The 14,221-nt window shown below is 36.6% G+C and overlaps 1 protein-coding gene across 2 annotated transcripts in view; it reads right to left on the minus strand.

Moving 5' to 3' along the window:
- lrba (LPS-responsive vesicle trafficking, beach and anchor containing) overlaps nt 1-14,221 on the minus strand; it is an 849,775-nt gene that overhangs the window by 108,086 nt on the left and 727,468 nt on the right. For both annotated transcript variants that reach the window (XM_063046460.1, XM_063046459.1), the window contains exon 47: nt 12,608-12,775. In XM_063046460.1, the coding sequence (XP_062902530.1) occupies nt 12,608-12,775 (168 nt within the window). The remainder of the gene's footprint in view (nt 1-12,607; nt 12,776-14,221) is intronic.

Genomic DNA, 14,221 nt, shown 5'->3' on the forward strand with positions numbered 1-14,221 from the left:
GATCTTACATTGATGACACTTTCGAGAAGAATAAAAATGCATTGTGTTAATTAATTATGCACTTCCATTCACTTTGATTTAACTTATATAATTCCAAGTTTAAATCTTTTGTATCAAGTTATGTCACACTCATAAATCATTACAAAGATCTCTAGGAACCCTGTCACATGCTCTCACAAAAACTTCTAATTCTCTTTGATAACATGAATTAATAACACCCAGAACCCTGGATTTTTGATCTGGGATCTCAAGTCACACCAGGGCAGATTAAGAATTTAAATTCAAGTAATAAAATATATAAATTTGGAATTAAAAATCCAGTAACAGTAATGATAACCATAAAATTGCCAGATAATTATAATAACAAATATGCTTCAGAGAAGGAAATGTGCCATTCTCATCAAGTCTGGCCAATATATGATTCCAGGCTGATGTGGCTGACTCTTAACTGCCCTCTGAAATGATCTAACAATGCACTCAGTTCTGGAACAATTAATGATTAGCTTTATTTGTCACAGTGAAATGTGTCAATTGCATCAAGGACCATCATAGTATAAGGATGTGCTGGAGGCAGATCGCCAAATGTTAGCGTGCTTCTGGTACTAACATAGCATTCCCATAATTTACTCATCTATAAGTCTTTGGATTGTGGGAGGGAACCCATGTGGCCATAGGAAGAACGTACAAAATTCTTACACATAACAATGGGAATTGAACCCTGTAAAGCTACCATGGACAATAGATACTGAGGTTGCCAGTGACATCAATATAATTAAGACAAAAGCAAAAATCCTCTGGAAGTAGTAAAACCCCAAAATCTTGTAAAAGATGAATCAACTTACTGACATTCAGATTTTTTTTGTTGAGATTCAAAAATGGGAATCCATATACAGTTTGATTTGCATCACTAAGTCTACTAATTTAACAGTATGCTGTGTCTAGCAATCACACCATGAAATTATTTTTGTTAAATATATGCTTTCTCTATTATATTCTCCATAAATGATTTGTAGTTCTTAATGCAATGAAGAGGAAAATAATTCTGCCTTGAAAAAAGACAAAGCAACTCTAATGTAACTATCTCCTTTTTAAACTTAACCAAATAACCAAATATTATCATTTAAGATATACTTGATGATAGAAAAGATTCACTTCAGAATTCTAAATTATGAGGGAAAAAGCTGTCAGCTTAATCTTAAAAATTCTTATAAGGAAACTTGATTCCAATCAGTTACTCAAGCCTGTTTCAACTGGGTTGAAAAGCAGTAGTCAATTTCCTGTAATTAATCTAATGTTGCTGATTACTGATCAACAATTGAGCAAATAGTTCAGAAGCTCATTTATCCAAGCATCATGATTGCTACCAAATGTTCTTAAGTTTTACCACAATGGTCAGAATCAGGTTTAATATCAGCGGCATAAGTCGTGAAATTTAGTTTTGCAGAAATAACATTATCAACTAAATGGACAAAATTCTAACCAAGATACCCACAAAGGACCAGTAAAGAAATAGGCACAAAAAAATTATCAGATTCAAGAATCCAGTTTCCAAAATATGGTTCAAAATATTTTGTTGCCTCTCTTTGTGTCCAGCATGCAGAAACTTATTTGTTTTATTTACAATGGAAATATGTGTATTATCTTCCTCTGAAAATCGTACCTCCTGACTCTGTCAAGATACACACTTAGTTTATAAAAGCAAAACCATTTTAATAAAATTGAAGCATCAGTATTGAGTTTATATAATTCTATATTTGAGGGGTTGTTTTGAAGCAGAGTATATCAAAACCCACAAGGAAATAATAATGTTTCCTAGAATCTAGCCTTGAAGTCTCACTGTTTCTAATAGAAAAGCCATTAAACTGCAATTTGAAAAGCACTACATTTCTTCAAAGCCTATTAATGGAGTCCCTTGGAGTAGGCACAATAATGGTTTGACTAGTTACTTCTCTGCTTAGCACAGTAACAGATTAGTAAAACAGTACATTCTCAGAAATTAAACCTTGCTCCTTTATGTAAAAGCCTTCTGATTAATTGAATTAGTGCAATCATCAGAAATAATATTTATATACATTCACATTCTGTCTTTTAGCTTAAACAACTAGCCGTGTAGTACAAAATAAATACCTTCACTATGAAAAAGAGAGAGCACAGAAATGGCATATATGGGGCCCAAGCTAGGGGGAAGGAACAGGAGGCTCCAGCTGGAACCCACACTACAGAGTTCCCAGCTTACATCACTAATCATCCCCATCTTCACAGTATCAGCAGTAGCCTGGGAATAGGGCAAGAGAATTCCTTATAAAAAGCATTGAACCAGTGACCTGAGTTGGGAGCAAGGCACCCCAGGCACTCTGTATGCCAACCATGCTGCCAAACAAAATCAGTTCCCTTGTACTTTCTTCATCAGTCTTCTCTAAATTTACCACCATTCTCATCCTAGATGGTGAGAGAGAAGCAAAGATAAATATGATAATTAATACCTAATAATGATTACAACAACCAATCAGCTCCTAGAGGCATCAAATAATAAAGTTGTTCAAATGAGAACTAACTAGATATATGGACTATGCGATCTGCCAAGCTGAGAGTATACAGACTTTCTTTCAATGAATGGTTCTGAGCTAGGGCCAAGCATTCTCTGATATTCATTATATCTAAGACCCAGTAATTCCTAATTGATCAATAAAAAGAAATCATAGGTGCACCACTGAAACTTTTCAACTTTATTTAGAAGTGTCTAGCTTCTCAGTAGTTGGACACTGCGGGCAAGTCAGATATATATTGTTTAAACTTAATCCACTGTGGAAGATATTGGTGGGTTTTCATCTTAAAATGACTACAATTCATGTGTTCAAAGTACTTCTGTTATGTTATTAATGCAATTAGCATACCAATAGCAGAATGCCTTTTGCAAATAAGGAGCTTGCTTACCAAATAATGCAGATTGACACCATGCTTCTGTGGAAGGACAAAGCCATGCTTTGTAAAATTAATGATATGTTAGATTAAACAGAAATTACCCAATTTAACCCAACTTTGCAAGGAGACTCAAAATAAAATCAGGGTAAAGCACATTTAAGGAATATGCAGATTATTAAACTAGGCTGTAAATTTAGAGTATAAAGACTAAATGTTATAAATTTTTTGTTATTTTATGAACTGATAGTTTACATTCAATATAAAAATGTTTAACAATTTTCATATTAAAAATCCCTCAAGTCACCTTATGTTTGTTTTATTTATTCCTTCTAAGCGACAATGATTCCAAATCCTCATGATGCAAAGTATAGACAATACTCTTTGTTTGGAATAGATCTTATTTCAGTTGGACTCGGGGATTAGTCATAGGTTCTTCCAATTTAAAATGATATTCACAGTAATAAAATTTGAAGTATCTGGCTATCTGGAGAAGACAAATATCAGAGTTGTATATATTTGACAATAAAATGAACCTTCGAACCTTTTGACCTGTTTTGAAGTAAATCAGAAAACAAAGTGAAAATAAAAAGGGAAACAAAAACTCTTGTGTAGAAAAATAATGAAGCAGCAAAACTCCCAGCTGCCTTCGATAATGTTAACAGAGGAGGCTTTTTGTACAAGCAATGTTGTTCTGCTCCTATCTCATTGCCCCCTATTCCTTCCAACTTCAAACTCTTAAATAATTCTTTTAAAAAACCACAAATTAACCTACTTCCATCATACTGTCAGGTAGTGCATTCCACCACACTAGATGAAGAGATTTTTTTACGTTCCTTTTAGGTTTTTTTGCCTATTATCTTAAATCATTGTTGTTTGCAATTCAATCCTTCCATCAATGGGAAAAGTTGCAGTTTATTTACTCAATCCAGATCTTGCTGGATTTTGAACACCTCTGTCAAAAACTGCTCTTATCTTTTTCTGATCTTTCCATGTAGAAATCTCTCATCACTGGAACTATTCGCAGAAACCTTCACTGAATCCCTCTAAGGTGTTCAGAGTGGGACACAATTCTATTGTTCTTTGCCAAATCAATGTTTTCGAAGTAGCTCTTTACTCTTTGTACTCGATGCTGTTATTTAAAAGTTACGCACTCCATGCAAAACATATATTTTCACAATATAAGAAATGAAACAGTCGCATTTTTCAAACTAAAGAAGTGCATTATATTTCAAAATACAAAATATTACATTAAACTGCTGTTTGGAGATTAAAGTTGTATCTGATATGCACATCAATATTTCTGCCAATGAGCCACATCACCAACAATGCACATTGCTGATCTGAAGTTAGTAATATCATTTGACCGCTCCAGCCAATACCCTTTCTCAACATTAAGCAAGAGGAACAACATCACCTGCCCTATTTAGAGATTCAACTTCTTTCAGTTTAGATTTTGGCTAATTTATTATGGCTGTTAATGCAATTTTATAATCTGTTTAGTATTTTCATGGTTGTTTGAAACTGTGAAAGACTACAGGGCAGACTGCACTGATTTTTTATTCCCCAGGCTTCAATTCAGTTTCTGCTACAGAGCAGAAATTTTTCAGGTTTCCCCTGGGGAAAAAAAAGCTTTTCTAGCAGATTAAGCAGAGGTCACAATGGTGAGAAGGAGAAAAGAGAGTAAGAGGTAAAGAAAGGAAGGCAACAACTGTATTTGCCATTTTCTGTGGACACTGTATATGAAGAACTGCGTCAAGTGAGATACCAGTGATTGGAAAACCCAAATTTCCCCATCATCAATAGTCCCACACTCTTTATCTTCACTCTGTCACCAATCGTCACATTGCCCATCTTGACCATAATGGAAAAATGAAGAGTAGCGCAAATAAACATTGCAAATCAAGTTTATAAATAATATCATACCACAGCTGAAACAAATATATGCCCTGATTCCTCCCCTCTTGGAACTTCTACTTGCCTAAACACATGCAAAGCTACCAGCAGTCGTGTCAATGTGACAAGTAGAAAGACGTCGAACTGCAGAGATGGAAACTTCAGCTGACCTTGGAGAAGCATCTCTAGCAGTTCTGGATCTAGAGGCACAGCTTTATATCACATCATCTTTGTATGAGCAGTTATAACCTTTGTTGTTTAGCTCCCAGGTTAAGACGAGAGTAGAATGGTAGTAAGGTGAAACAGAAATCTCAACAGAATACCTTTATACTCTCTGGAGCAAGAATCACTTATCACAATTGTACCTCAGCAATCCTAACAACCTGTGGGATATGTTATTGAACTGCAGTAAAACTCCGACAATGTGCTGTCCTCCAAACTTATCTCCACATGAGATAGTGTTGGGACATCCCATGTGTTTACTGTTCACTCCTCCCTCTTTGGTCAAACAAATGGAAATCCATACTATGACTGAAAACATGTTGCAGTATTGTATGGCACTACTTCAAACTCTTAAAGCCTTCCATCAACAGGTACCTGAAGGCTGAAAGTCATGATGCTGCAGAGTGTCAACCCTAATAGTGGGGAGATAGGGTACTGGTGAGATCCTACCAATAAACGTATTGCCTTGAGCCCCTGTGGTAAGACCCATTTCAAATTCTGCTGACCAGATATACTGCGTGAAGCTCCAAGGGAAGCTGACGTGATTCCATACATCATTAATTGCACATTAAACCAGCTGGGCTACTAAACCAGGAAACTGATCAAGAAGGACTATGACAATTGACTAACTGAATTATCCTATGATTACTGCTTGCAACTTAAGTAATGATTATGAATTATAAGTTTTGGGTAGTCTGTAGTCTTTTGCCTAAGTATGGAATTACCTCATGGAGAAATTGGCTAATGAAATAACAGTAGTGTTACGTGACATACACCAGGCCACTAAAGACATCACAGCTGAAATGGTGGCAGGCCGTACTGTGCAACTTCAAAATTGACTACCACTGGACTTCCTGTTGGCTGAGAAGGATGGTACTTGTGCCACTATTGGCCAGGAGTATTGAATGTACATCAATGATATTTATCTCAGAACACTGATTTGGCTGCATATTCAGTTGGAGCTGACAAGATCAGAAAGATTAGGCAGGAGTTACATAGCACCCTATCTTCACCTTGGGGACCCGTTAACTGGCTTCACTCCCTACTAGACTCCATTATACAGTCGGAAAGGGAATTGTGATATTTGTTTTAATCTCGTCTGAAATTAATTTATGGGATGATAGCCCAAAGAACAGCTGCGTCCATTATAATTCAGCAACCCTCCTCTCTTGACAAAGTAAATGACAGGGTCACTAAGGAGCTCCTTGTCACGAAAGAGCTTCAAAGGCTCTGTGCTATTGAGCCTTGGCCAAGGCCCCTGTTCTTTGGAAGACAAAAAGGTGGGGGAGTGTGGAAGTTCAGTAAGGCAAGATTCAAGATGACAAACTGACAGAGATGGTACACATACATAGTATAGTCATCCAACCTAAACATGGCTTTTGAAAGCCTGACTCTCCTTAGTACAGCCTTTCTCTTCAAACCTGAGCCGAAAGGTCACCAAGTATACCAAGATAAGATAAAGATGCTGACAAAAGCTTGTTGACACTTGGTAGCTAGTGGAGAGTTATTTTACTAATTCTGGAGATTGGCCTTTAACGCATAGGTTTTATTGGCTATTAACACCTGTAACATGTTATGACTGGTACTTACATATGCAAATACCAGGATTTAGGTGCACACAAAGTTTCTATTGGATCAATAACTGTATAAAAATAGACAATTTTAAACTTGTTCAGTTACAGACTTTGAACTGTTTTCCTTGAGCACAAATAAGTAAAGTGTAATTGAAGAATGAGTGCAAGTTGTCAAAGTCCAGTTCATTGGCGATGACACCCCCAATGAATACTAATAGCTTAGCTATAACATTAACCACCTGAATTTGCATGAGTACAGTACAAGAATAAACTGTGGCATCCATATTCCCAGTGGAAACAATCGTTTGCTGCCACAGAAGCGGAAACATACTGTTCTCTAGCACTTTTGTGCTAAAACACAATGTGCTTAAACACAAAGTGCTTCAAGTTTAGGTTAAATACCACAATGCCCCTCAGCATTTAATGCATTCAGCACTTCATTACTCGACCCTGACAGTTGGCACCTTTAGCTTGGCTAACCAGTCCTTGTCCACATTGTCTGTGCCAGCACTCAATTAAACATGCCAGCATGATTAACTAGCAGTATATACAAATTTGAGATATACCAGTTAGCAGGCAGTACCAAGTTTGAAAGAGTATTACAACATAATGAACATTCGGTGCAGGTCCGGATAGTTATAAACTTCTGGCAGGGGATTAATGAATTAAGACACATGTGAGACCAGTGGTGTGATAATGCATCAAAATCCTAAAGCCTTGGCATCAACTCCTGTACTAATGTGGTAATTTAACCATTACTCTATTATCTCCAAAGGGTTCTCACATGGTGAAGGGCTTGGAGACCGAACAAGTGGCATAGTTTTCTGCTTTGTAATCAATGCCTATGGCCATGCGCTGTAATATCTTTTGAGTACAAACCAGATGGCTCCCTGACCCTGTGGATAGAGTGCACTATTTAACTTTGTACCTCTACTGAAAAATATCATCTATTCTATTCTCTTATTTTCTTTTCCATTCTTCACTCCTTTTCAACTCAGATCCATTACAAAACAGGTCTCAACAACTACTCCAGACACAATTGCCTTTCCTTTAAAGGATGCACGTGTACATTAAACATTTCAAACAAGCTGCATTATTATTATCTGAATGTTTGGTAATTTTCCTGATCATACTAGATTGGATCATTTCAAAATCAGTGAAAGGATTGTACTGCATGATGAATCTGTGCCTTTTGATTACAAAACATGCTCCTTGATCAATTTGTGCTGCCCACTCATTGTAATGATGTCTGGGTGCCAACACGAACAGTGTGGTTGACTGGATGAACACATCAGCTGGAATCCAAACTTCTTGCAGTAAAAGTGAATTGCACAACACTTCACCAACTAGCATGCCTCAGTGAAACCAGCTCTTGTCAAGTCCAGAACCTGCTGGGCAAGAGAGCTTTTACCACAATAAAAACACGATGTCGGTTAGGCGGCAGCAAATGGGAAAAAAATCATTGACAAAATCCTTACAGATGGTGCCATGTTGAACTCCAAACTTAGACTGTAATAGACTTGAGCTAACTGCTATGCTATTGTGGCACCCAATTATTCAATAAGATAAAAAAAAGTTAAAATATGTTAGCACAAGAAAATAATAGGGACTATTAAAGAATAGAATAGGTAAATCATCATTAAAATTTACTTATCTTACTTTCCTTTTCCCAAATTTACAGACTGATTATCCCCATTTCTCATTAACAGTGTCAAAATTCCTACACCAAATCTGGTAAAAGGTTAGGGCTTGTAAGTTCTCCATGTGACTGCATGGGTTTTCTCCGGGTGCTTTAGTTTCCTCCTACAGTTCAATGATGTACCGGTTAGTAGCTTAACTGGTCATTGTAAATTAGCTTCTGATTAGGCTATGTTAAATAGATGGGTTGCTGCGTGGTTTGTTGGGGTGGAAGTGCCTGCTCTGCACTTTATCTCTAAATAAAATAAAAAATCTATATACATTTTTAAAATAATAAATAATTCGATACTACATTAAAAACTGCTGCAAAGCTTGGCAGGCAGTGAGGCTCCCCCATCAACTTCGTTCCTGTTGACAGCTGTCAGGGCATTTCACAAGCAGGACCACAGCAGTGTGCTGCCTGAGCCTACTTGATGCCAGGGGTCAGCCTGTTTGGATGTTTGCCCCCAAGCCCAAGTTCAATGCTGGAATGTGGGAAGTAATGGCAGCAAGCCAAACCTGGCTTAATTTTGCCCACAGAATTTTGAATAGTAAGTTGTTCCAAGGTATATGACAGCAACGCAATAGTTAAGAGCATGATTACAGATGAAATATAAGATTCCTTAGGCTGCCTGCTTTGAAATGATTAGATCTATACTCAGTAATTGTAATCAATGCTCCAAATCATGCAAACTAAGAAAATACTGAGTATAATTTACCTCATTGCTAATTTAAATACAAAATATGCATTTACTCAAATAAGTAAAAGATGGTTTGCATGCGGAACCAAAAAAAGTTAACTAATTCACTAATTTCAACCTGAAATCTTTATAACAAAATTTCATGTTCAAAAATTTTAGCTTTCAAATTGCATGTATGCAACAAAATACAATTAACTAATTGATGTCAGCAAAAGCTTTCTTTTTCCCCTCAAGATTATACCATTCAGGACAGATGAAATTTTATAAAGAAGACTTCATACAGCCTTTTCATTAATGAGGCACTCATTGGAAAAACATGGATATAGGAGGGAAGCCATTACTTAAGCCTCAGTAGGGCCCTATACTACTATCTGTACATATTTCCCAGTTCCAGTTTTACCAGACATATGCTGCTGGGCTGCTTGAGAAACTACTTGAAAGCAAAAGTACTTCTCAGGTTAGGGATCAGTTGAGTCAACTGCTAGTTATTAGTTGGCAGGCAGTTTAATGTGCCTGCTGGTGGCGTAGTGGCATCAGCGCCGGACTTCGGAGTGAAGGCTCCCAAGTTTGAACCCAGCCGGCTACTCTGACACGCTTTCCATCCATGCTGGGTTGAGCGTCGAGCTAGCAACTTGACCTCAAAAAAAAGAAATTGCCTGCTACAGAAACATCAACGGCAAAAAATTGATGGCCTATGCTCTCTCATGAGTTTAAAAGGCAATTTCCTTCCAGTTTAATGTACAAGTCCAGTAACAACATTTAACACTTAAGAAATTATATCTCCAAAACCTCATCTCAGTGCTTCTGCGCACAGCAAATGAAGCTTTCATGACAGACACAGGTGGGGTGAGAGGTGGGGGAGGGGGAGACAAAAGAGAATGTTTTAGGAAAGTTTACTATAAAGGGATGATGAAATGTGGAAAATTGACCTGAGATGCAGTTTTGCCAGTACTATGAGATTAAAACAGTTTTGAAATTATAACATATTTTTGATTTTACTGCTTGTATAGAGGGCAATGGCATTTTAAAATGTTTTTCAAGATCATGATTTTTTCAGATCAGTTGCTGAACAGATGCATTCATATTCTCTTCCATTAACATGGACAACATTCAAAAAATTGAACAGAACTGCAGTTTCTGTAATCTGAATTAAAAAAAAAATGCGGGAAGAACTCACCCAGTCAAACAGCATCTATGGAAAAAGAAACCACTTGAAGTTTCAGAACAAACATCCTTCATCAGAACTAATCTTTTCTTTCCACACATGATGCTTGACTGGCTGAGTTCTTTCAACATTTCTGTTTTCGATTTATTCAAACAACCAACATCATTGTTACTCATGAAACTTGCTTTGCATAATTTAACAGTCAATTATATTAAACCTATTGCTTCTTTTTCAAAATACCAAATTAGTTGTAAAATATCTTGAATATTTTGAAAGGCACAACGTAGATGCAAGTTCTGATTGCACAGCTAGTAAGGGTACTTCTGGGAACTGGCAGTACTTATTCCATCCCAATCCTACAGTTGCACTTGTTACCAATTGCTGGATGTGATTGGAGCTGTTGTCTCCCTACTGTTGGCTACACAGTTCTCCCAGCCCAGATATTTCCCCTTGGTAATCTCAACAGCTAGCAACCATAAAGACAGACATAGGAGACTGCAAGTGCTGTAAAATAGAGCAACTCACAAGATGCTGGAGTAACTCAGTGGGCCAGAGAAATGCTGTCTGACTGGCTGAGTTCCTTCAGCATCGCGTCTGAGGTCTTAATATGCTTTAATTCTAGTTTTTTTGTATTTAGAATCATTTTATTATAAATAAATGTATCAAATCTTGGTATAATAGTCACCCTATTGAATAAATTTAAATGCCTTGAATTACAATGTTTCAACATACATGTAATTATCTTTCTGGAACATACCCTTAGTGAAATTTGGGGGTTGATACTATTAACTCAATCGTGAATGTTACCTTTAAATTTATTAAATTTCTATGGCCCATCATACAGATAAATTAGAACGTTGTGGAAAATATCAACAATTGAAATAGCAGTGTAATATATACAGATACAGTGGAGAACATTGTGACAAACATACCAAAGAGCATGCACTTTTTTTTTGCCTGCTGGATCTGTTTTCCAAATGAACCCGAAGGCCAAAATGTCACAAGTTTACCAAACTCTTAAAGAAACAATAAAATCTATAATGGAAGATTAGAATAGGATTCTCCACTATCTTTTTCTGTTCCAATACTCAGTGCAGGTCCTTCCCAGCTTCAGAACACCTGACATACATACTGCCCATACATTAAAGAGCAAGATTCTGGAAGATCAATTAGATGGATTTGTTGGCTGATGAGCAAGCATTTTTTGCTAAGTTGAGTGAGATCCGGGATCAGCCATGATGGAATGGTGGAGCAGACTCGATGGGCTAACTGTTCTAATTCTACTCCCATGTTTTATGGTCTTATTGGGGATCCCTGTTCATGGCCGCATTACTGACTCACAAACCGTCCTGGGTACAAACAGTTCACAGGAATGGAAACCTGTCATAGGTTGAGCAGGACTTGAACTCAAAATGAGGGCAGGACGTTGAAGGTACTCGTGCTTGCAAAGGAAAACCATTTCCAAGATATATACTTAATTAATTTGATCTGCAAAATTTTCCCTTTTGATAGATAATTAAAAACAAGTTAGTGGAAGTGGATGTTCTTATCTGGAATTTCACATTCTTGTTTTCCTCACTTGTCTAAGCCAGTTTTCTTTCAGGGACCAGCAATACTGATTATTGTTAAAATGAGCAACAGAGAGAATAAAAACAAATAGTGTTACTACTTTTAAAAGGGGTATAAAGTACTTAAACCTTCTCCTTACATGTTTTAAAAACCCAGATAAGCACTTTAACTGTTTGTACCCAGGTTGGAGTACAGCAATCACAGATGTTGAAATGTTACGAAGATTGTTAAAGCAGCTACCACAAGTAGTGTTTTACAGCTGAAACGACATTATATACATAAGAGCAGCATAAAAGTGCCTTGGAAGTTTCACTTAAAGAAAATGCACTAATGACTTTTTAGAACTTCTGGCAAGTCAACTACACACTGCTTAAGTGCATACAAACTGGTGCCTGGCTGCTGTGCATTGATATTTTTTCTGTCACTAATATGGTTTCAATTATTAAAGATATATAGCAGCATTTGAAAAAAAACATTTGGAAGACTGAATGATTAAAAAGTTCCCTCTCTCATACTATGTTGAAGCCTGGTATGTAATGGTGTAGCTGTCATACCTCATAATGTCTGAGTACAGTTAAGGTATCTCAGAAGTATCACCTCATGTATAGCAACTTGGCAGAAATAGATAATAAATCTTTTGATGCTAGCTCTAATATTATTTTTGAAGCTATTATAATATAGATCCCACCATGAAAATATTTTGACTCTGATAGGGATTGGTAGCTTGAACAAGTAATGTTGCACTATGCACAATAGGCTACTGAAAGTAAAATAGGAAAGCAAAGACACATTATGCCAGTGACCCAACATTTTTGCTTGTTTCCCACAAGCTTTGCTGGTTCATTCAATGCTGCATCATGTCATCACATTTTGCCACTATTTACCTCTCTTAGCACTGGGTCATTGATGGAATTCAGGTTGACAGCTCCTTCATAGGTCAGGTAATAGAAGACATTGAGAGCTCGGACAGCCTCCGGGCCTTGCTGTTTATATCCAAAAATTAGATCAATCCACTGGTGAAGCTGGCAGGAAACAAACTCACTCTCCAGAGCCTATAAATCACAAAAGAAGATGAACATCAGTGCTGGACATCTTATCCAGTTTACTAAGGATTAATTTTATGTAACCCACTTCTAGGCTAAGAACCTTTTGGACAATCAACTAACTGGACAATCCATTATGCAAGAGTTTATAAACTTGAACGTCCATTTTGCTTGTCTTTTCCTTGGATAATATCTAGTCTTCAAGTACAAAGGACACAATAAATGGAGTCAGCAACCTACAACTCTCTAAAACTTTTTCTGTCTCAGATTGACAGGAAAGTCGTATAAGTAAACAAACCTAGACTGTCGGGGAGCCAAAATTTTAGCTACCACATTTCGAGCATAAAGTAAATGTTTTGAGTAAGAATTAAGTAGTTGCTTAGCCTTGAAAATCAAATATGGCTTGTGATAGTTTTGGAACTCTTTTGCTAGGCTATCAAGTGCAATAACATGGGCAAGACTTCCATAATGAACAGCAGCACCATAGGTTTCCAGTAAGTAGCACTAATCGTGACTTCAGAGATGATCACAGTAATGTACAAGACATCCCAACTGATGAAAGTATATTTCTGTCATGGATAAAAGAAACCATGGCAGCAAAATAGGCCAGCAGCCTTGAGATTACATTAACAGTGACATCAGGTCAATTACAATATCACTGGCTCTTCAAAACGTTTGAACAATTCACATATATAACTTGACAAAATTTGTTGTTTTTATTTGAACAATTTTATGTTAGTTTACAATGTATTTATTATACACCTTGGTTATATGCTATTTGAAGTATATACTAGTACATTGTTTTTATGAATAAGGTACACTTCTGTTCACTCCCCGACCCTACAAAATTATTTCCTTTCAATGCTTATCAGAGTCCTATTTAATCACCGCAATTGAGTTTAACCTCTCTGATTTTGACAGCACAGTGCCTTGAAAAGGTATTCAGCCCCCACAACTATTTTCACATTTCACTGTCTTATTTTCTAAACTTAAAATATATTGAAGTAGGATTTTTGAGCTAACCTACAAAACATTGTGCATCAAGTCAAATCAAAAGAAAAATTCTAAAACCTGTTAACAATTTACTAAAACTTAAAAATGAAAATTGTAAGGTCGAAATGTATTCATCCACTTTGTAATTACTGCATTGGCTTTCCTCTGTAGCAATATATTACTTTACCAATTCACCCAAATTGTTGATGCCAAAAATTGGAGGATCACCTGTTTTCAAAGAATTCCAAAGAATACTGTAAATACCTCCTCTCTCTGTAAGGTCCAACAGTACAGTAGAGTTTCAACAGACCAGACCAAAATGAAGACAAAAGAGCATTCTCTAAAACTTTTTCTGTCTCAGATTGACAGGAAAGTCGTATAAGTAAACAAACCTAGACTGTCGGGGAGCCAAAATTTTAGCTACCACATTTCGAGCATAAAGTAAATGTTTTGAGTAAGAAT

The sequence above is a fragment of the Mobula hypostoma genome, chromosome 4 (assembly GCF_963921235.1).
Source record: "Mobula hypostoma chromosome 4, sMobHyp1.1, whole genome shotgun sequence".
In the NCBI taxonomy this organism is placed as follows: domain Eukaryota; kingdom Metazoa; phylum Chordata; class Chondrichthyes; order Myliobatiformes; family Myliobatidae; genus Mobula; species Mobula hypostoma.